Below are 20,298 nucleotides of genomic sequence, written 5' to 3' on the forward strand. Positions count from 1 at the left end.
ACTGGGAGGCCCTGGGAAGGCACTGGGAGGCACTGGGAGGCTCCAGGAGGTACTGGGAGGCCCTGGGAAGGCACTGGGAGGCCCTGGGAAGCCCTGGGAAGGCACTGGGATGCCCCAGGAGGCACTGGGAGGCCCTGGGAAGGCACTGGGAGGCCCCAGGAGGCACTGGGAGGCACTGGGAAGGCACTGGGAAGCACTGGGAGGCCCTGGGAAGGCACTGGGAGGCACTGGGAAGGCCCTAGGAAGGCACTGGGAGGCACTGGGATGCCCCGGGCCGGGGTGTGGCGGGACGGTGCGACCGCCCCGACCGGCCGCGCTCCCTTGCGGGTGGCCCCAGCCCAGGCGGGGCCCCACTGGGATTTAAGGGGCTGGGCCCCGCGCCCGCCACCCTCCTCTTCCTCCCGCTGCCGCCCGCCATGGAGCGCCTCCTGCCGCTGCTGCTCCTGGCCGCTGGTGAGGGCACTGGGGGGCACTGGGGGGCACTGGGAGGGCGCTGGGAGGGCACTAGGGGGCACTGGGAGGCGTTGGGAGGGTACTGGGGGGCACTGGGAGGCTTTGGGAGGGTACTGGGGGGTACTGGGAGGGCACTGGGGGGCGCTGGAAGGGCACTGGGGGGGACTGGGGGGCACTGGGAGGGTACTGGGGGGCACTGGGATCTACTAGGTAGCTCTGGGAGGGCACTGGGGGGCACTAGGAGGGCACTGGGGGGTCACTGGGGGGTGCTAGATGATGCTGGGAGGGCACTGAGGGGCACTGGGAGGGTACTGGAGGACACCAGAGGGCACTGGGAGCCACTGGGGTGTCCTGGGAGGGTTCTAGGGGGCACTGGGAGGTACTGGAAGGTCACTGGGGAGCACTGGGAGGGCACTGGGGAGCACTGGGGAGCCCTAGAGGGTGCTGGGAGGGCACTGGGGGCCACTGGGGGGGGGTGCTGGGAGGGTGTTGCTAGCCAGTGGGGGGCACTGGGAGGATGCTGGGGGGATGCTGGGGGCACTGGAAGGGCACTGGGGAGCGCTGGGAGGTGCTGGGAGGGCAATTGGGGGTGCTGGGAGGCACTGGGATTGAAGTGGGGGCACTGGGAGGGAACTGGAGAGCACTAGAAGGTGGTGGGAGGGCACTGGGAGGGCACTGGGGAGCACTGGTTGGGGCAGAGAGAGAGTAGAAGGTACTGGGAGGGCACTGGGGGCCAGTGGAGGCACTGAGAAGGCACTGGGGAGTACTGGGAATGAGCTGGAGGTGAACTGGGGACACTGGGAGCATACTGGTGTGAGTGGGAGGGAAACAGGAAGCACTGGGAGGCAATAGGCAGCACGGAACCGGTACTGGGAGGGAGCTGTGGGTGAACTGGGGGCACTGGGAGGGAACTGGAAGGTGCTGAGAATGTACTGGGAGGGAGCTGGGGAGAACTGGGGGAAGCTGGGAGGGAACTGGAGGCTACTGGGAAGACCTGTCAGGGAGCAGGAGGAAATGGTGTGATGCAAGGAGGCACTGGGAGGCACTGGGGGCCGTGAAGTGGGAAGGAGGCAGTGTTGGGAAAGAACTGGGAGGCACTGGGAGGGCACTGGGAGACACTAGGAGGCAATGGGTGTGAAGTGGTGGGACACTGGGAACACTGGGAGGGAGAGGGAGAGCTGGGAGGACACAGGGAGGTGCTGGGTGGCCCAGGGGGCTTCCTAGGAGGGAACCGGAAGGGCACTGGGAGGCACTGGGAGGGTACTGGGAGGGCACTGGGAGGCACTGGGAGGGCACTGGGAGATACTGGGAGGCAGCGAGTGGGAAATGGTGGGACACTGGGAAGGAACGGAAGAGATGGGAGGACACTGGGGTGACACAGGGAGGTGCTGGGTGGCCCAGTAGACCCCTTAGGAGGGAACTGGGAGGCACTGGGAGGGCACTGGGAGACACTGGGAGGCAGCGAGTGGGAAATGGTGGGACACTGGGAAGGAACGGAAGACACTGGGGTGACACAGGGACGTGCTGGGGGGCCCAGTAGACCCCTTAGGAGGGAACTGGGAGGCACTGGGAGGGAACTGGGAGACACTGGGAGGCAGCGAGTGGGGAGAAGTGGGATACTGGGAGGGAGAGTTGGGAGGACACTGGGGTGACACAGGGAGGTGCTGGGTGGCCCAGGGGGCTCCCTAGGAGGCAACTGGGAGACACTGGGAGGCACTGGGAGGCACTGGGGGGGCACTGGGAGGGCACTGGGAGGCACTGGGGGGGCACTGGGAGGGCACTGGGAGGCACTGGGGGGTGCTGAGCCCCGTCTCCGCTCCCGCAGCGGCCGTGGGGGACGAGAACCGGATCGTGGGGGGCCACAGCTGCCAGAAGAAGCGCCACCCCTACCAGGTGGTCCTCCTGGGCCCCCAGAAGAACATCCACTGCGGTGGGGTCCTCATCGGGAAGTCGTGGGTGCTGACGGCCGCCCACTGCGACACCAAGAGGTGGGGTGGGCACCGGCCCACGCCGTGGGGCGGGGGTGGTGGTTGGGGGCGGGTCCCCTCTTTGGCCGTGAACCACCAGGAGATGTCCACCAAGAGGTGGATGTGGCCCTGGTGGTGGTAGGACCTGGACCTCAAGGCGGGTGGAGAACCTCCAAGGTAGAGCTGGTCGTGGTGGGGTTGTCTCTAGCGCAGGTCCTCCTCCCCGCCCCACAGCCTTCTGGGATCCATTTCTTCCCACCAACCGTGGTGCTGGTCAACCAGTTGGGACTGGGTGGCTGACTGCTGGGCAGAGAGGAGGCCACCTCTGCGGCCCAGCACGACCATCCCATTGGCTTCCCAAGGCCACCAGCCCCTTGGCTTCCCAGTATGACCATCCATCCCGTTGGGTCGGCCGCCGCAACCATCCAGGTGGGCTCCCAACATGACCATCTAACTGGTCTGACCACCTAACTGGGTTGACCACCACAACCATCCAGGTGGGTTCCCAACATGACCATCTAACTGGTCTGACCACCTAACTGGGTTGACCACCACAACCATCCAGGTGGGCTCCCAACATGACCATCTAACTGGTCTGACCACCTAACTGGGTTGACCACCACAACCATCCAGGTGGGCTCCCAACATGACCATCTAACTGGTCTGACCATCTAACTGGGTTGACCACCACAACCATCCAGTTGAGCTCCCAACATGACCATCTAACTGGTCTGACCATCTAACTGGGTTGACCACCACAGCCATCCAGGTGGGTTCCCAACATGACCATCTAACTGGTCTGACCACCTAACTGGGTTGACCACCACAACCATCCAGGTGGGCTCCCAACATGACCACCCCGTTGGGTTGACCACCGCAACCATCCAGGTGGGCTCCCAACAGGACCATCCCACTGGGTCGGCCGTGGCCACCATGTCGGGACCTCAATCTCCCGTGGAGGTCTCCACCCTTGGCCACCTGAGTCAACCAGGGGGTGGCCTCGTGGGGCGGCTGGTCAAACACCACCTGAACGTCCCCCAGACGCGGTGACCGACCACTGAGCCTGAAGAAAGGTCTCCTCCTCTCCCCGTTCCCACCAGAACGAATTGGGTGGAGGGGGACAAACCAGTTTGAGGAGCCCGTGGCACTGGTGCGACTGGCCTGGGCAGGGAACCCCATGGGGAGGACCGTGGAGGCCACCATCCCAGCTCCACGGGTGCCCAAGCCATCTCCTGGAGGCGGACGTGGGGCGGTTCCTCCAGGTTTTGGTGGCCCGAGCTCCTCCTGGCCCGGTGCCGGCAGGAAAACCGGGGAGGAAAATCCCAGTTTCAGGGTCCTGGAGAGCGACTGGGACCTCTGGGTCCTCAGGTCGGAGCCGGTTCTCCTTCAGCTGGGACCAGGGAGGACACGCGTCTCCTTGGCCCACCCCGGCTGGGTGACTCCGAGCCTCGGTTTCCCCGTCCGGTGACGGGGAGGGAGGAGCCTTCTCCGGAGCTCCTCCCCAACCTCCACCACGTGGACCTTCTCTGGCACGGCCGTGGCCCACCAGGGAACCTCCCCGTGGTCTTTTCTCCACCCCGTTGTCCAGCCCCATCCCCATCCGCATGGGCGACCACAGCTTGAAGACCAAAGAGGGGACGGAGCAGTGCATCAGCTCGGCCAAGGCCTTCATCCACCCCAACTACAACCCCACCAGCCACGACAGCGACATCATGCTGCTGAAGCTCCAGAAGCCCGCCCGCTTCACCGACCACGTCCAACCCGTGGCCCTCCCCAGACGTTGTCCCCCGCCCAACTCCCAGTGCATCGTGTCGGGCTGGGGCAGCACCAGCAGCCCTGAAGGTAGGTGGCCACTGAGATGCCCGTGGAGACATCTCAGCATTTTTGGGGCACCTCAGTGTCTCGGGGGCATCTCAAGGTCTTGGGGCACCTCAGCATCTTGGGGACATCTCAGGATCTTGTGGCATCTCAGCGTCTTTGGGGACAGCTCAGCACCTTGAAGGCATCTCAGGGTCTTTGGAACATCTCAGGGTCTTGGGGATATCTCAGGGACTTGAGGACATCTCAATGTCTTGTGGCATCTCAGCACCTTGGGGACATCTCAGGGTCTTGGGGGCATCTCAGCGTCTTGGAGACGTCTCAGGATCTTGTGGTATCTCAGCGTCTTTTGGAACATCTCAGCACCTTGAAAGCATCTCAGCGTCTTTGGGACATCTCAGTGTCTTTGGAACATCTCAGGATCTTGGGGATATCTCAGGGACTTGAGGACATCTCAATGTCTTGTGGCATCTCAGCACCTTGGGAACATCTCAGGGTCTTGGGGACATCTCAGCATCTTGGGGACAGCTCAGGGTCTTGGGAGGCATCTCAGCATCTTGGAGACATCTCAATCTCTTGGGGCCATCTCAGGGACCTCTCAGGGTCTTGGGGGCATCTCAATGTCTTCAGAACATCTCAGAGTCTTGGGGACAACTTAGGGTCTTGAGGACATCTCAGCATCTTGGCAGCATGTCAACATCTTGGGGACATCTCGGTATCTTGGGGGCATCTCAGCATCTTGGAGACATCTCAGTGTCTTGTGGCATCTCAGGGTCTTGGGGACACCTCAGGGTCTTGGGGACCTCTCAGCTTCTTGGGGACATCTCAGTGTCTTTGGTACATCTCAGGGTCTTGGGGTATCTCAGCATCTTGAGGACATCTCAATCTCTTGGGGCCATCTCAGGGATCTCTCAGGATCTTGGGGGCATCTCAATGTCTTCAGAACATCTCAGGGTCTTGGGGACAACTTAGGTTCTTGGGGACATCTCAGCATCTTGGCGGCATGTCAACATCTTGGGGACATCTCGGTATCTTGGGGGCATCTCAGCATCTTGGAGACATCTCAGTGTCTTGTGGCATCTCAGGGTCTTGGGGGCATCTCAATGTCTTGTGGCATCTCAGCACCTTGGGGACATCTCAGCACCTTGGGGCCATCTCAGCATCTTGGGGACATCTCAATGTCTTTGGAACATCTCAGGGTCTTAGGGGCATCTCAGGGTCTTGGAGACATCTTGGCATCTTGGAGACACCTCAGTGTCCCGTGACATCTCAGCATCTGGGGGACATCTCAGGGTTTTGGGAGTACCTCAGCATCTTGTGGGCATCTCAGCACCTTGGGGGCATCTCCCCCAGAAGGAGGCTTGGGTCCATCAACCGTCCATGGATTGGCTGTGGGGGTCTCCGCTCTCCACCAGGTCCATGCCACGACCTCAGGAGACTCCAAACCACCTCCGAGGTGGCCATCCATCCCTCATCTTGAGGTCACCTCCCACGGTGGGGTGTCACCTCCCACGGTGGGGTGTCACCGCCCACGTCACCCTGGGAGGGAGAGGGTCCCACCGTTTTCGGGCTCCCCTGGGACCCTTCCCCCGGGGCTGAGGCGTGTGCCCGGCCCCCCGACCGTGTCCCGCTGTCCCCAGGGTACTTCCCCGACGTTCTCCAGTGCGGCGTGGTCTACACCATACCCAACGAGGAATGCGGCAAGCTCTACCCCAAGGGCATCACCAAGAACATGCTCTGCGCCGGTGTCAGCTCGGGGGGCACCGACTCCTGCCAGGTAGGTGCTGACCCCTGCCCCCGACAGGGCGGGGTCCAGGTGGCTCCGCCCACCCCATCCCTGAGGAGAGACCCCCGTGGAGAAGAACTGGGGTGGGGGCATCCTGCCCACTTGACATTGAGGACCAGCGGAGGAACCCAGCTCCGTGATCTTGGGGGACCTCATGGCCCCCTATAGGCCATGGTGGTCTCCATGCCCTGACCCCATAGAGCGTGGTGATCTCCATGCCCTGACCCCATAGAACATGGTGGTCTCCGTGTCTTGACCCTCTAGAACATGGTGGTCTCCACCCATTGATCCCACAGGACATGGTCATCTCCGTGCCTTGACTCCAAAGGGCGTGGTGATCTCCAAACATTGACCCCACAGGACGTGGTGATCTCCATGTCTTGTCCCCACAGGTCATGGTGGTCTCCATGCTCTGACCCTATAGAATATGGTGGTCTCCAGCCATTGACCCCACAGGGCACGGTGATCTCCACCTCTTGACCCCATAGAACATGGTGATCCTCCATGTCCTGACCCTACAGAACATGGTGGTCTCCATCCATTGACCCTATAGGATGTGGTGATCTCCACACATGACCTCATAGGACATGATGGTCTCCACGTTTTGACCCCATAGAACATGGTGGTCTCCATGCCTTGACCCTATAGAACATGGTGGTCTTCACACATTGACCCCACAGAATGTGGTGATCTCCACACATGGACCCCATACGTCATGATGGTCTCCATGTCTTGACCCCACAGAACATGGTGGTCTGCATGCTCTGATCCCATAGGGCCTGGTGGTCTCCAAGCCTTGGCCTCGTAGGACATGGTGATGTCCATGCCTTTACCCCATACAATGTGGTGATCTCCACACGTTGACCCCATAGAACATGGTGGTCTCCATGCCCTGAGCCTATAGAACATGGTGGTCTCCATGTCTTGTCCCCATAGAACATGGTGGTCTCCATGCCATGACCCTCTAGAACACGGCGGTCTCCACTTGTTGAACCCATGAGACCTGGTTATCTCCAGGTATTGACCCCACAGAACATGGTGGTCTCCATGCTCTGATCCCATAGGGCCTGGTGGTCTCCAAGCCTTGACCTCATGCAATGTGGTGATCTCCATATGTTGACCCCACAGGACATGATGGTCTCCATGCCCTGACCCCATAGAACATGGTGGTCTCCACCCGTTGAACCCATGAGACGTGGTTATCTCCAGGTCTTGACCCCACAGAGCATGGTGGCCTCCATGCTCTCATCCCATAGGGCCTGGTGGTCTCCAAGCCTTGACCCCATACAATGTAGTGATCTCCACACGTTGACCCCATAGAACATGGTGGTCTCCATGCCCTGACCCCATAGAACATGGTGGTCTCCACCCGTTGATCCCATGAGACCTGGTTATCTCCAGGTCTTGACCCCACAGAGCACGCTGGCCTCCACGCCTCGACCCCACAGGACGCGGCGGCGCCCGAAGGAGAACCACGGGGCTTGACGGTTCTCCGTGGGGTGGAGTCGAGGCGGGAGGCGGGGGGGCGGGCCCAGCCGTGGGGCCGGCTCACGGGGTGCTTCTCTCCGGCAGGGCGACTCGGGGGGCCCGCTGGTGTGCGGGGCCGAGCTGCAGGGCATCGTGTCGTGGGGCATGCAGGTCTGCGGGCAGGAGGGCAAGCCGGGCGTCTACACCCGCGTCTGCGAGTTCACCGCCTGGATCCACGACACCATGAGGAGGAACAGCCGCCCCTGAGCCACGCCCCCCCACCCCCCCCCAAAAAAAAAAAAAGGGAAAGCCCTCCCCCTCACCGCGTCCCCCCACCCAAAACACGGGGGGGGTCATCTTCTCCCTTCTCCCCCCCGGGGAGGAGCTCCTGGAATAAAGCCCTGTGAGACGTGGCCACCTTCCGCCGTCCCGTGGCTCCACCGTGGACACCGCGGGGCTGGGGAGAGGGGTGGGGCGAGGGTGGCCACCGCGAGCGTGGTGAGGAAATTGCCCGAGTTCTGAAGGTTGGGGGTGGTGGCCACGGTGGACAACTCGTGACCACGTGTATTTGGTGCTGGTGGCCACGGTGGCAACCTCCAACCACTCATCCGGTGCTGGTGGCCACGGTGGACAACTCGTGACCACGTGTATTTGGTGCTGGTGGCCACGGTGGCAACCTCCAACCACACATCTGGTGCTGGGGGCCGTGGTGGACAACTCATGACCATGTGAATCCTGTGCTGGTGGCCATGGTGGCAACTCGTGGCCACCTCCAGCCATGTATCTGGTGCTGGTGGTCATGGTGACAACGTATATCTGTTGCTGGTGGCCACGGTGGCAACCTCCAATCATGTATCTGGTGCTGGTGGTCATGGTGACAACATATATCTGTTGCTGGTGGCCACGGTGGCAACCTCCAATCATGTATCTGGTGCTGGTGGTCATGGTGACAAGCCGTGACCACGTGTATTTGGTGCTGGTGGCCACGGTGGCAACCTCCAACCACACATCCGGTGCTGGGGGCCGTGGTGGACAACCCGTGACCACGTGTATTTGGTGCTGGTGGCCATGGTGGCAACCTCCAACCACACATCCGGTGCTGGTGGCCGTGGTGGACAACTCGTGACCACATGTACTTGGTGCTGGTGGCCACGGTGGCAACCTCCAACCACTCATCTGGTGCTGGTGGCCGTGGTGGACAACTCGTGACCACGTGTATTTGGTGCTGGTGGCCACGGTGGCAACCTCCAACCACTCATCTGGTGCTGGTGGCCATGGTGGACAACTCGTGACCATGTGAATCCTGTGCTGGTGGCCATGGTGGCAACTCGTGGCCACCTCCAGCCATGTATCTGGTGCTGGTAGTCATGGTGACAACGTATATCTGTTGCTGGTGGCCACGGTGGCAACCTCCAATCATGTATCTGGTGCTGGTGGTCATGGTGACAACTCGTGACCATGTGTATCTGGTGCTGGTGGTCACGGTGGCAACCTCCAACCACACATCCGGTGCTGGTGGCCACAGTGGACAACTCGTGGGCATGTATGTTTGGTGCTGGTGGCCACGGTGGCAACCTCCAACCACACGTCTGGTGCTGGTGGCCATGGTGGACAACTCATAGCCATGTGTAACCGATGCTGGTGGCCATGGTGGCAACCTCCGACCACACATCTGGTGCTGACGGGCAACCCGTGTCCGGTTGTGGAAGACACACGTTGAGGCCTGGAGGACACGCGTGTGCAGATCTGAAGGATACATGTCCAGGTTGTAGAACATCTGCCCACGTCTACAGGACATGTGTCCACGTCTGGACCGTGCGTGCGTCCAGGTCTGGAGAACACGTGTCCAGGTCTGGAGAACACGTGTCCGGGTCTGGAGAACACGTATGTTCAGGTCTGGTGAACACAGCTGGCAATCCGTGACCACGCGTGTCCAGGTCTGGAGACCACATGTCCACCTCTACAGGCCACGTATGTCCACAGCAAGAGGACGCGCATGTCCAAGCCTGGAGGAGCTCGGGAAGCCACGGATGGTGACCCACCGCCACGTATGTCCAGCCCGGTGGCCACGGCTGGCGTGTCACCACCACGCGTGTCCGTGTCTGGAGGCCACGGCCCGTGTGTCGTGTCCCCCCCCCCACCCACGAGGCCACCCGGGGTCACGGCCGCCGCGAACCGGGAGCGCGGCAGGGAGCTGGCTCCTCCCGGCAGCGCGTGGGCGCCCTAATTGGAGCCAATTAAGAGCTCGCTAACGAGGCGGCCGCTAACGAGGCTCCCCCCGCCACCCCCCCGCACCGAGAGAACCAGTCGGGCCAAGCCGGTGGCGTGCAGCTCCGCCCGCCAAGCCGCTGCGCCCTGTTTACACCGCTTACGCCCAGCGGGCCCGCTCGCCATTTACACGGGGTTAAGCCCCGCCCTTTCCACCCCCTGGCCACGCCCCCTCGGCCAGAAGCCCCGCCCCCCCGTGAGCGTGCGAGCGGCACGGGGTGACAGCACCCTCTAGCGCGAGCGCGCAGCCGGGGGTGGGCGTGCACAGGCAGGAGAACGCGTGGTGTGGAGGTGTGCACGCGTGTCCTTGACGTGTCATAGACGTGTGGTGGGCGTGTGGACGTGCGGACGTGTGTTGTGGGCACGTGTCACGGACACCTGGACGTGTGGACGCGTGTTGTGGATGTGCGACCGTGTGTCACGGGCTTGCGGACACGTGTGGTGGACGTGGACACGTGTCACGTACATGCAAACACGTACTGCGGACATGGATGCGTGGACACGGACTCGTGCTGTGGCCGTGACAACACGTGCTGTGGACACGTGGACGTGTATCATGGATGTACAGATGTGTGTCATGGATGTGTGGGCACGTGAACATGCGTAGCGGACGTGTGTTGTGGACGTCTGTCATGGACATGTGCGGTGGATGCGTGTTGTGGACACGTGGACACGAGTTGCAGATGTGTGGACTTGCGTAGCGGACGTGTGGACATGTGTCGTGGACACGCAGAAGTGTGTCACAGACACGTGGACACGTGTTGTGGACATGTGTCACGGACGTGTGCACACGTGCTGTGGATGTGCGGATGCGTGTTGTGGATGGGGGACGCGTGTTGTGGACACGTGTCATGGACACGCGGACGTGTGTCGCAGACGTGTGGAGGCATGTTCTCGCGCAGGGGGTCTCCGTGTGCACGCAGGTGTTGACCGTGATCTCCACCAAAGTGCTGGAGAACCACACGCAGCACCTTTGGTCTTCTGCTGCAGCCCTCAAAGCCGGCCAGCTGCCTGGCCAATCAGCTGGCCTCCAAAGCTGGCCAGCCGATTGGCACGTGCCGACGTCTGAATTTGATTGGCCAACCAACACTTGCCAATCTCCAAAACCGGTTGGCCAACCAGTACACGATGGTCTCCAACGTGGTTGGCCAAGATCTCCAAAGCTGGTTGGCCCACCAGTACATGATGGTCTCCAACGTGGTTGGCCAAGGTCTCCAAAGCCGATTGGCCAACCAGCATGTGCTGGTCTCCTACATGGTTGGCCAAGGTCTCCAACGTGGTTGGCCAAGGTCTCCAAAGCCAGTTGGCCCACCAGCATGCGCTGGTCTCCAACATGGTTGGCCAAGGTCTCCAAAGCCGGTTGGCCAACCAGCACGTGCTGGTCTCCAATGTGGTTGGCCAAGGTCTCCCATATGGTTGGCCAAGGTCTCCCATATGGTTGGCCAAGGTCTCCAACGTGGTTGGCCAAGGTCTCCAACGTGGTTGGCCAACCAGCACGTGCTGGTCTCCAACGTGGTTGGCCAAGGTCTCCAACGTGGTTGGCCAAGGTCTCCAATGTGGTTGGCCAAGGTCTCCAAAGCTGGTTGGCCCACCAGTACATGCTGGTCTCCAACGTGGTTGGCCAAGGTCTCCAAAGCCGATTGGCCAACCAGCACGCGCTGGTCTCCAGCACTGGCCAGTGGGACCTGCCGGCTTCCAGAGGCAGCTGGCCAATAGCACAGGTCACTCTCCAAGGCCGTCAGCCAATGAAGACGTCCGCGTCTTCAACACCACCGTGCGCGAGCTTCCAAAGCCGTTGGCCAATCGGATCGGGTTGGCGTCCAAAGCCGCTGGCCAATGGCACGGGTTTGCCTCCCTCATGGCCAACCAATCATCTGCCTCGGCTTGACCTACCGGCGTCGCCGCGTCTCCAGAACCGACTGCCCAATCAGCATCTCCCCCCCGCCGATGCCGTCCAGCCCCGGGGCGAGCCAATGGGCGGCCGCCGACCCCCCCTCCCGCCCCACCTCGCCGGCGCCAACCGACCAATCAAGACGCGCCGCCTCCTCTGAAGCGAGGCGGTGCCGGGGAAGCGCCGAGGGATTAGGGGAGGCGGTGACGAGGCGTCCTCACGCCCGGGGTGGGACGCGCCGGGCCGGGCCCCCACGCCCGTATAAAACGGCGGCGCCCGCGTGGGCGGGACGGGCCGGGCCGGGCCGGGACGGCGGCGCGGGGCGGAGGTCGGGGTGAAGGGGACGCGAGACAAGAAGAGGTCACCCCTCCGTCCGGGACGTCGGCCGGGAGAGGAGCGGGGTGACCCCACGCCCCCGGCCCCCCGGCGGGGCGCAGCGGGGATCTACGGAGAGGTTTGCCGGGGTGAGGGCGGTGGGGCGGGCGGCGGTGGGGTCCCTCTGGAAGAAGTCACGGTCCGTGGTCGTCCCTTCCACCCTGGTCGCCATCCATCCCTTCCTCTTGGCCGCTTCATCCCTGATGTCCCTCCATCCTTCTCCGTGTCCAACCCATCCCTGATGTCCCTCCATCCCTCCTTCTCCGTGTCCAACCCATCCCTGATGTCCCTCCATCCTTCTCCGTGTCCAACCTATCCCTGATGTCCCTCCATCCTTCTCCGTGTCCGACCCATCCCTGATGTCCCTCCATCCTTCTCCATGTCCAACCCATCCCTGATGTCCCTCCATCCTTCTCCGTGTCCAACCCGTCCCTGATGTCCCTCCATCCCTCCTTCTCCGTGTCCAACCCATCCCTGATGTCCCTCCATCCTTCTCCGTGTCCAACCTATCCCTGATGTCCCTCCATCCTTCTCCGTGTCCGACCCATCCCTGATGTCCCTCCATCCTTCTCCATGTCCAACCCATCCCTGATGTCCCTCCATCCTTCCTTCTCCGTGTCCGACCCATCCCTGATGTCCCTCCATCCTTCTCCGTGTCCGACCCATCCCTGATGTCCCTCCATCCTTCTCCATGTCCAACCCATCCCTGATGTCCCTCCATCCTTCCTTCTCCGTGTCCGACCCATCCCTGATGTCCCTCCATCCTTCTCCGTGTCCGACCCATCCCTGATGTCCATCCTTCCTTCTCCGTGTCCAACCCGTCCCTGATGTCCCTCCATCCCTCCTTCTCCGTGTCCGACCCATCCCTGATGTCCCTCCATCCTTCTCCGTGTCCAACCCGTCCCTGATGTCCCTCCATCCCTCCTTCTCCGTGTCCAACCCGTCCCTGATGTCCCTCCATCCTTCTCCGTGTCCAACCCATCCCTGATGTCCCTCCATCCCTCCTTCTCCGTGTCTGACCTATCCCTGACCTCCATCCTTCCTTCCTTGTCCACGTTCACTCCATCCTTCCTTCCTTCTCCACCCTTCCTCCATCCCTCCATTCCTTATCTCCATCCATCCCTCCTTCTCCATGATCACTCCATCTCTCCGTTCTTGCCCCATCCATCCATCCTTTCTCCTCCACATTTTCTCCATCCGTCCTTCCTTCTCCGTGCTTGCTCCACCCCTCCGTCCTTGATCTCCGTCCCTCCCTCCTTCTCCGTGCTGGCCCCCTCCCTCCTTCCCCACGTCCGCCCTTTCTTCCGTCTCCGCTCTCTCTCCGTCCTCTTCATCCTCAGCCTTCCTCCCTCACCCCCCACCTCACCTGATGGGAAGCCACAACCCCCCTCCATGGGGCCCACCCCCCGTCTCCATGGGGCCCACCTCCCATGTCCGTGGGGAGCAATGCCCCCCCTCCCGTGGGACCCATTTCCTTTATCCGTGGGGCCCACGGCCCGTGTCCACAGGGAGTGGTGACCCACACCCATGGGTGGCTCCAACCCCTGGCCATGGGAACCGTGACCCACGGTCACGTGGAGGCTTGACCCACTTCCAGGGGGCCCACAGACCTCTTCCGTGGGGAGCAATGACCCATGGCCATGGGTGCCTCCAACCCACGGCCATGGGGAACCATGACCCATGGAGATCCATGACCCACAAGGATCCATGACCCATGGGGATCCACGACCCACGGCCATGGGAAACCATGACCCATGGAAATCCATGACCCACAAGGATCCATGACCCATGGGGAACCATGAGGGATCCATGACCCATGGCCATGGGGAGCCAGGACCCACAAGGAACCGTGACCCATGGCCATGGAGAATCATGACCCATGGAGATCCATGACCCATGGAGATCCATGACCCATGGCCATGGGGAACCACAAGAGATCCATGACCCATGGCCATGGGGAGCCATGACCTGTGAAGATCCAAGACCCAGGGGGTTCCATGACCCACGGGGTTCCATGACCCACGGCCATGGGGAACCACAACCCACAACCACCAGGAGCAATGACCCACATCCTCGCAACCCACCACCCATGTCCGTGGGGAGCAATGACCCACACCCAAGGGTGCCTCCAACTCACAGCCCTGAAGAACCGTGACCCCCAGCCGCGGGGGAAGGGGCCGGGACCCACAACCCCCAGCCCCGGGGAGGCACCCCGGGGCAGCGCGAGGTGCTGGGAGGTCAATCGCCTGAAGACAAGGAGGGGGCGGCGGAGGAGTTGGTGGGGCCCGTAATTACCGGCCTCGTTAACGATGACTGTGTTGATTGCCAACCGTGGCACCGGGGATTATGATGTCACCGTTGCGAAAGCGCGATGACGGGGCGGATTGCGCGGCTGGGCGGAGGGGTGCAGACCCTGAAAATGGCGAGACACCGACCCCCCCCACAACACCGTGGGACTAACCTCTCCGCCCCACAGCGGCCACGGCCATGGAGTCGCGAGCCGTGGCGGCCCCCAGGCTCTGGGCCAGCGTGAGGCTGCTGGGAACTCTGGTCTTGGTGGCGTCCGCGGGTGAGTGCAGGGGCGGGGCGGGGCGGGGGGGGGGGGGCCGGCCGGCGGGCGCGGGCGGCGCGGGCGGCGGCACTGACGGGCGTCTTCACCCCGGCAGCGCCCTCGGCGGCGGGCGAAACGCGCGTGGTGGGGGGCGAGGCCTGCAGGCCCCACTCGCAGCCCTGGCAGGCGGCCGTGCTCGACATGTACAAGCTGTACTGCGGCGGCGTCCTCGTGGGCCGGCGCTGGGTGGTGACGGCGGCCCACTGCACCACGCCGGGGTAAGGGCGGCGCGTGTCGTCCCCCACCCCCACTCCCAACCCTCCCCCGCCTCCGGCGCGGCCCGGACCCCCCCCCGGTGTGCCGCTGCGCACGTGTGGCGGTCTCCGCGGCTCACGCGGGTCGTGGTCCCACGCGGGTCGTGGCCGTGCCGAGGCCTACACGCGGCCTGGCTGTGCTGTGCCTCACGTGTGTCGTGCGTGCACGATCTCGTGCATGGGCCGTGACGTCCCACGCGTGTCCTGGCCATGCTGCAGACCCTGTGCCCCACGCGTGGTGCCATGGCATGTCCCACACGTGTCCTGGCCATGCTGCAGACCCCATGTCCTACGCGTGGTGCCATGGCATGTCCCACACGTATCCTGGTCATGCTGCAGACCCCATGTCCCACACGTGTCCTGGCCATGCTGCAGACCCCATGTCCTACGCGTGGTGCCATGGCATGTTCCACACGTGTCCTGGCCATGCTGCAGACCCCATGTCCCACATGTGGGTCATGACATGTCCCACATGTGTCCTGGCCATGCTGCAGACCCCATGTCCCACATGTGGGTCATGACATGTCCCACACGTGTCCTGGCCATGCTGCAGACCCCATGTCCCACGTGTGTCCTGGCCGTGCTGCAGACCCCATGTCCCACGCGTGGGTCATGACATGTCCCACGCATGTCCTGGCCATGCTGCAGACCCTGTGCCCCACGCGTGTCCTGGCCATGCTGCAGACCCCATGTCCCACATGTGGGTCATGACATGTCCCACACGTGTCCTGGCCATGCTGCAGACCCCATGTCCAAAACATGATGCCACGCCGTGTCCCACCGTGTGCCCCATGTCCCACACGCGGGCCAGGCTGCCCGTGTCCCCCCCCTCCCAGCCATGCCCCGCCCCGCCCGTGGCCGCAGCGTGACCTCGCGGTCCCGGCCCCCTTCGCTGCGCGTCCCACGCGTCCCTCCCGGCCTGCCGCAGGATCACCACCGTCCGCCTGGGCAAGCACAACCTCTACGCGCGGGAGCGGGGCGAGACGCAGAAGATGGTGCAGACGTTTGTGCCACACCCCGACTACGACCCCACCACCAAGGACAACGACATCATGATGATAAAGCTCCTGACGCCCGTCACCCTCACCGACACCATCCAGCCCATCCCCGTGGCCTCCTGCCTCCCGGAGCCCGGCACCACCTGCACCACCTCGGGATGGGGGGCCACCACCTCCCCGGAAGGTACCCAGCGCCCGTGGCCTCTTCTGGAGGTCTGGGTCCTCTCCTAGAGATGTGGGGTCCCCTCCATGGAGGTCACCTCCATGGTCCTCTCATGAGCCCTGTCCAGGACACCGAGGTCCTCTCCTGGACATCTGGGTCCTCTCCTGGACATCTGGGTCTCCAACCAGATGCCTGGATCTTTTGAACACCCAGTTTCCCTCCTGGGCACCTACGTCTTCTTCTGGGCACCTATGTCCTCTTCTGGGCATCTGGGTCCTCTCCTGGACATCTGGGTCCTCTCCTGGACATCTGGGTCTCCAACCAGATGCCTGGATCTTCTGAACACCCAGTTTCCCTCCTGGGCACCTACGTCTTCTTCTGGGCACCTACGTCCTCTTCTGGACACCTACGTGCTCTCCTGGGCCTCAGGGTCCTCTCCTGGACACTTGGGTCTTCTCCTGAACACCCAAGATGCCTTCTGGGCACCTATGTCCTCTCCTGGACATCTGGGTTCTCTCCTGGAGGTGTGGGTTCCCCCATTGGACATCCTTGGCATCTTGGTCCTCTCCTGGACACCTGGGTCCCCTTCTCAGATGTCCTGGTCTTCTTCTGAACACCCAGTTCCCCTACTGGGCACCTATGTCCTCTCCTGGACAGCTGGGTCCTCTCCTGGACACCTGATTCTTCTCCTGGACACCCAAGACCCCTCCTGGGCACTGGTGTCCTCTCAGGAGTGCCTGGATCCTCTCTCACACCTCTGGGTGGTCTCCTGGACATCTAGGTGGTCTTCTGGAGGCCTGGGTTCTCTCCTGGAGGTGTGGGTTTCCCCCTTGGACATCTGGGTCATCTCTTTGGCATCTTGGTCCTCTCAGGAGTGCTTGGGTCCTCTCCTGGACACCTGGGTCCCCTCCCAGATCTCATGGTCTTCTCCTGAACATCCAATTCCCCCTCCTGGGCACCTCGGTCCTCTCCTGGACACCTGGGTCCTCTTCTTGACATCTGGGTCATCTCCTGGACACCCGGGTCATCTCCTGGACATCTGGGTCTTCTTGTTGACATCTGGGTCCTCTTCTGGACAACTGTGTCCTCTCCTGGACATCTCGGTCCTCTCCTGGACATCTGGGTCATCTCCTGGACACCTGGGTCCTCTCCTGGACATCTGGGTCCTCTTCTTGACATCTGGGTCATCTCCTGGACACTTGGGTCATCTCCTGGACATCTGGGTCCTCTTCTTGACATCTGGGTCCTCTCCTGGACATCTGGGTCTCCAGGACACCTGGGTTGTCTCCTAAAGAAATGAGAACAAAAAAAGGGCAACAGAGGAGGAAAGGGAAGGCAAGAACGGGAAATCCGGTTGGTTCACCCCCAAGATGAAGAAATTCGTTTCATTTACCCCAAAGCCAACGAAGAGAAAGAAGAGGGAAAACCCCGAATCCGCGGAAAGTCCCAGGAAGGGAAAAGCGGCTTCAAGGAGAAGTCGGGAGGGTGGATTTCTACGGAAGGAAACGGGAACCGGGGAAAGGCGGGGGAGGGAGAAAGCAGAGGCAATGACGATCCGAGAGAAATTAAATGAAAAAAAAAAAAAAATCGAAGAAGAATAAAATTAAACCAAATTCGGTTAAACAGTGCAGAGAACGAAATTAAAACAGGAAATCCAGAAGAAAATAATAAAAAAAAAATATCGCTGAAATCGGGTAAAACGGCAACATCCTAAAACGGAAGCGGAGGAAATGAGCGAGACAGGACGGAATTCGGGACGACGGCGCCCAAAACCCGCCGCCGTTTCCGGAGCTTCCCTCCCCCACCCCAGAAATCCCCCCGGGGGAGGAGGCGCCACCCCCCCGGGGTTCGCAAACGCCCCCAAACGGCGGGTTTTTTCTCCCCGGAAAGACGCCGGAGAAGCTCCCCCGAGGTCGGGAGGGGGGAGGCGGCGGCGCCGGGAGGGTTTCGGGAGGCGGTGGGGGTGGGGGACGAGCGTTTCTGCCGGTGCCCGGGTCGATTGCTCTGGTTTCTTTCTTCTCCCCTCCCCCGCCCTGCGGTGCCCGTCTCAGTCTCTTACCCGGACGTCTTGCAGTGCGTCAACGTCACCATCTTCTCCACGGCCGAGTGTCGCCGGTTCTACCCCGGTTCCATCACCGAGAACATGCTGTGCGCCGGGAGCCTCCAAGGCGGTAGGGACTCCTGCCAGGTACGGCCAAAAACGCCCCTCCCCCCCCTCCCCGCCCTCCGCCGTCGCCCGTTTTCCACCGGGGGTTGTCACCAAGGTGGCCCCGGGGACGGGAGAGGCGCCTCCCCTTGGCATCACGACGGGGTCGTCTTCTGTTGGCACATGACCCAGTGAGGGTTGGCCGACCCGGTGATCTTTCACCAAACAAGGGTTGGCCGAGTCATCCCTAGTTGGCCAAATCAACAACAGTTGGCCAACTCAACAACAGTTGGCCAATCCAAGAGGAGCTGAGTAACCTGCTCTTGGTTCTTCAACCCTACAAGGGTTGGCCAACGCAAGTAGAATTGGCCAACTTGGCAATGGTTGGAAAACCCAAAGAGATTTGGGCAACCCACTGGGGTGGTTGGCCAACCCAGCGATGGTTAAAGAAGCCACCGGGCATTGGTTGACCCAACAAGAGTCGGTCACCCAACGCAACCATGGTGGGACAACTCAAGAGTTGGCCAGGTCAATGTCACGGCGTGGTTCACCCAGTTGTAGATGATCAACCCCCCCAAAAAAAAGGGTGAGAAAACCAGTCGGAGGTGACCCACCCAATGGCAGTTGGCCAACCCAACGACGGCTGGGCAACCCGACAACGGTCGGCCAACCCAGAGAAGTCACCCAACCCAACGAGACCCCCCCCACCGACGGCGGGGTCAAGCCGCAGCGAGTCGGCCAAGCCAAGGAGGGTTGGGCGACCCTGGGTGGGGGAGGGGGCTTCACACCACGTCTCTCCGCAGGGTGACTCCGGAGGACCCCTGGTTTGCAACAGGACCCTCCAAGGCATCGTCTCGTGGGGCATGGAGAAGTGCGGGCAGCCCAGGAGACCCGGCGTCTACACCAAGGTCTGCAGATACGCCCAGTGGATCCAGAAGGTCATGAAGGACAACTAACGACCTCTCCAGCAAGCGCCCGAGGTCGGAGGGACCTCGCCCGCCTCACCGCCGCTCGCCGGGGGCGGGGGGGGGGGACACACACGACGACGGAGGCTGTGGGCGGAGTCAGCTGGCGAGAGGGTGGCTGGGAGGCAGGAGAAATTAAAGCGTTGTGACGGCCGGTGGGAAACGTTGTCCTTTCAACCTCGGAACGCTGGCGGGCAAGTCCTCCAAGCCGAAGGGCGTTGGCCAACTCAACCAGGGTAACCAAGAGAAGACGGTTGCCCGACGCGATCTCTGCTGGCCGTCCAGCAAGGCCTGATCCCAGAGGAGACGCCCAATGGGAAGGAAGAACCAAAGAGCATCATCAGCCAATGCAATGAGGGGCACCCAATCGATGAGGGGCACCCAATCGATGAGGGGGACCCAATCGATGAGGGGCACCCACTCGATGGTTGGCCAACCCAACAAGGCTCAGCCAAGCTGGCGGTGGTTGGTTGACCCAAGGGGGTTGGTCGATCCATCGAAGGTCGCCCAACCAAAGACGGTTGGCCAACCCAACGAGGGTTGGCCAACCCAACAAGGGTTACCCAACCCAATGGTTGGGTTGCTCGACTCAACGTCTACCGGGTTCTCCGTAGGCTGGTGGCCAAGACTCGCCTGCCTCCGATGGAGGAAACGCCATTGGTTGGGCGCTCCCCCAAGTCCCACCCACCTCAAACCGGGGAAATGTCACTGGTTGGGCTCAACCCAAGACCCCTCCCACTCCAAATTAGGGAAATGCATTGGCTGGGCTCTTCCCAAGACCCACCCACTCCAAAGTGGGGCCACGCCATTGGTTGACCTCTTCCCAAGACCACCTACCCCAAATGGAGCAACGCCATTGGCTGAGCTCTTCCGATGACCCACTTACCCCAAAATGGAGCAACACCATTGGTTGGGCTTTTCCCAAGACCCCTCCACTCCAAAGCAGGGCAACACCATTGGCTGGCTCCTCCCAAGATTCACCACACCAAAAATGGAGCCACCCCATTGGCTGAGCTCATCCCAAGACCCACCTACCTCAGATCGAGGAACACCATTGGTTGGGCTCTTCCCAAGACCACCTACCCAAAAATGGAGCAACGCCATTGGCTGAGCTCCTCCCAAGACCCGCCCCGAAT

General features: G+C 62.0%; 1 protein-coding gene across 1 annotated transcript; it reads left to right on the forward strand.

Annotated features, from left to right (window-relative positions):
• Positions 1 to 416: 416 nt before the first annotated feature.
• Positions 417 to 19,153, forward strand: LOC104485692 (transmembrane protease serine 9-like). Its single transcript, XM_086771645.1, has 12 exons — positions 417 to 453; positions 2,279 to 2,441; positions 4,009 to 4,262; positions 5,879 to 6,015; positions 7,597 to 7,747; positions 9,321 to 9,385; positions 10,750 to 11,038; positions 14,502 to 14,594; positions 14,692 to 14,854; positions 15,819 to 16,072; positions 18,103 to 18,239; positions 19,001 to 19,153. Exons 1-12 carry the CDS (start codon positions 417 to 419, stop codon positions 19,151 to 19,153), a joined length of 1,896 nt encoding a protein of 631 aa, XP_086627771.1.
• Positions 19,154 to 20,298: the final 1,145 nt, after the last annotated feature.

The sequence above is a fragment of the Chlamydotis macqueenii genome, unplaced genomic scaffold, assembly GCF_036417535.1.
Source record: "Chlamydotis macqueenii isolate bChlMac1 unplaced genomic scaffold, bChlMac1.mat HAP1_SCAFFOLD_136, whole genome shotgun sequence".
In the NCBI taxonomy this organism is placed as follows: Eukaryota; Metazoa; Chordata; class Aves; order Otidiformes; family Otididae; genus Chlamydotis; species Chlamydotis macqueenii.

What these genes read in the sequence shown, in the direction of transcription:
- LOC104485692 (XM_086771645.1), top strand. Translation starts at nt 417, where the DNA reads ATGGAGCGCCTCCTGCCGCTGCTGCTCCTGGCCGCTG. An exon ending in CAGCACCAGCAGCCCTGAAG is followed by an intron (nt 4,263 to 5,878) that starts GTAGGTGGCCAC and finishes CGCTGTCCCCAG; the next exon opens with GGTACTTCCCCGACGTTCTC. An exon ending in GCGGTAGGGACTCCTGCCAG is followed by an intron (nt 18,240 to 19,000) that starts GTACGGCCAAAA and finishes GTCTCTCCGCAG; the next exon opens with GGTGACTCCGGAGGACCCCT.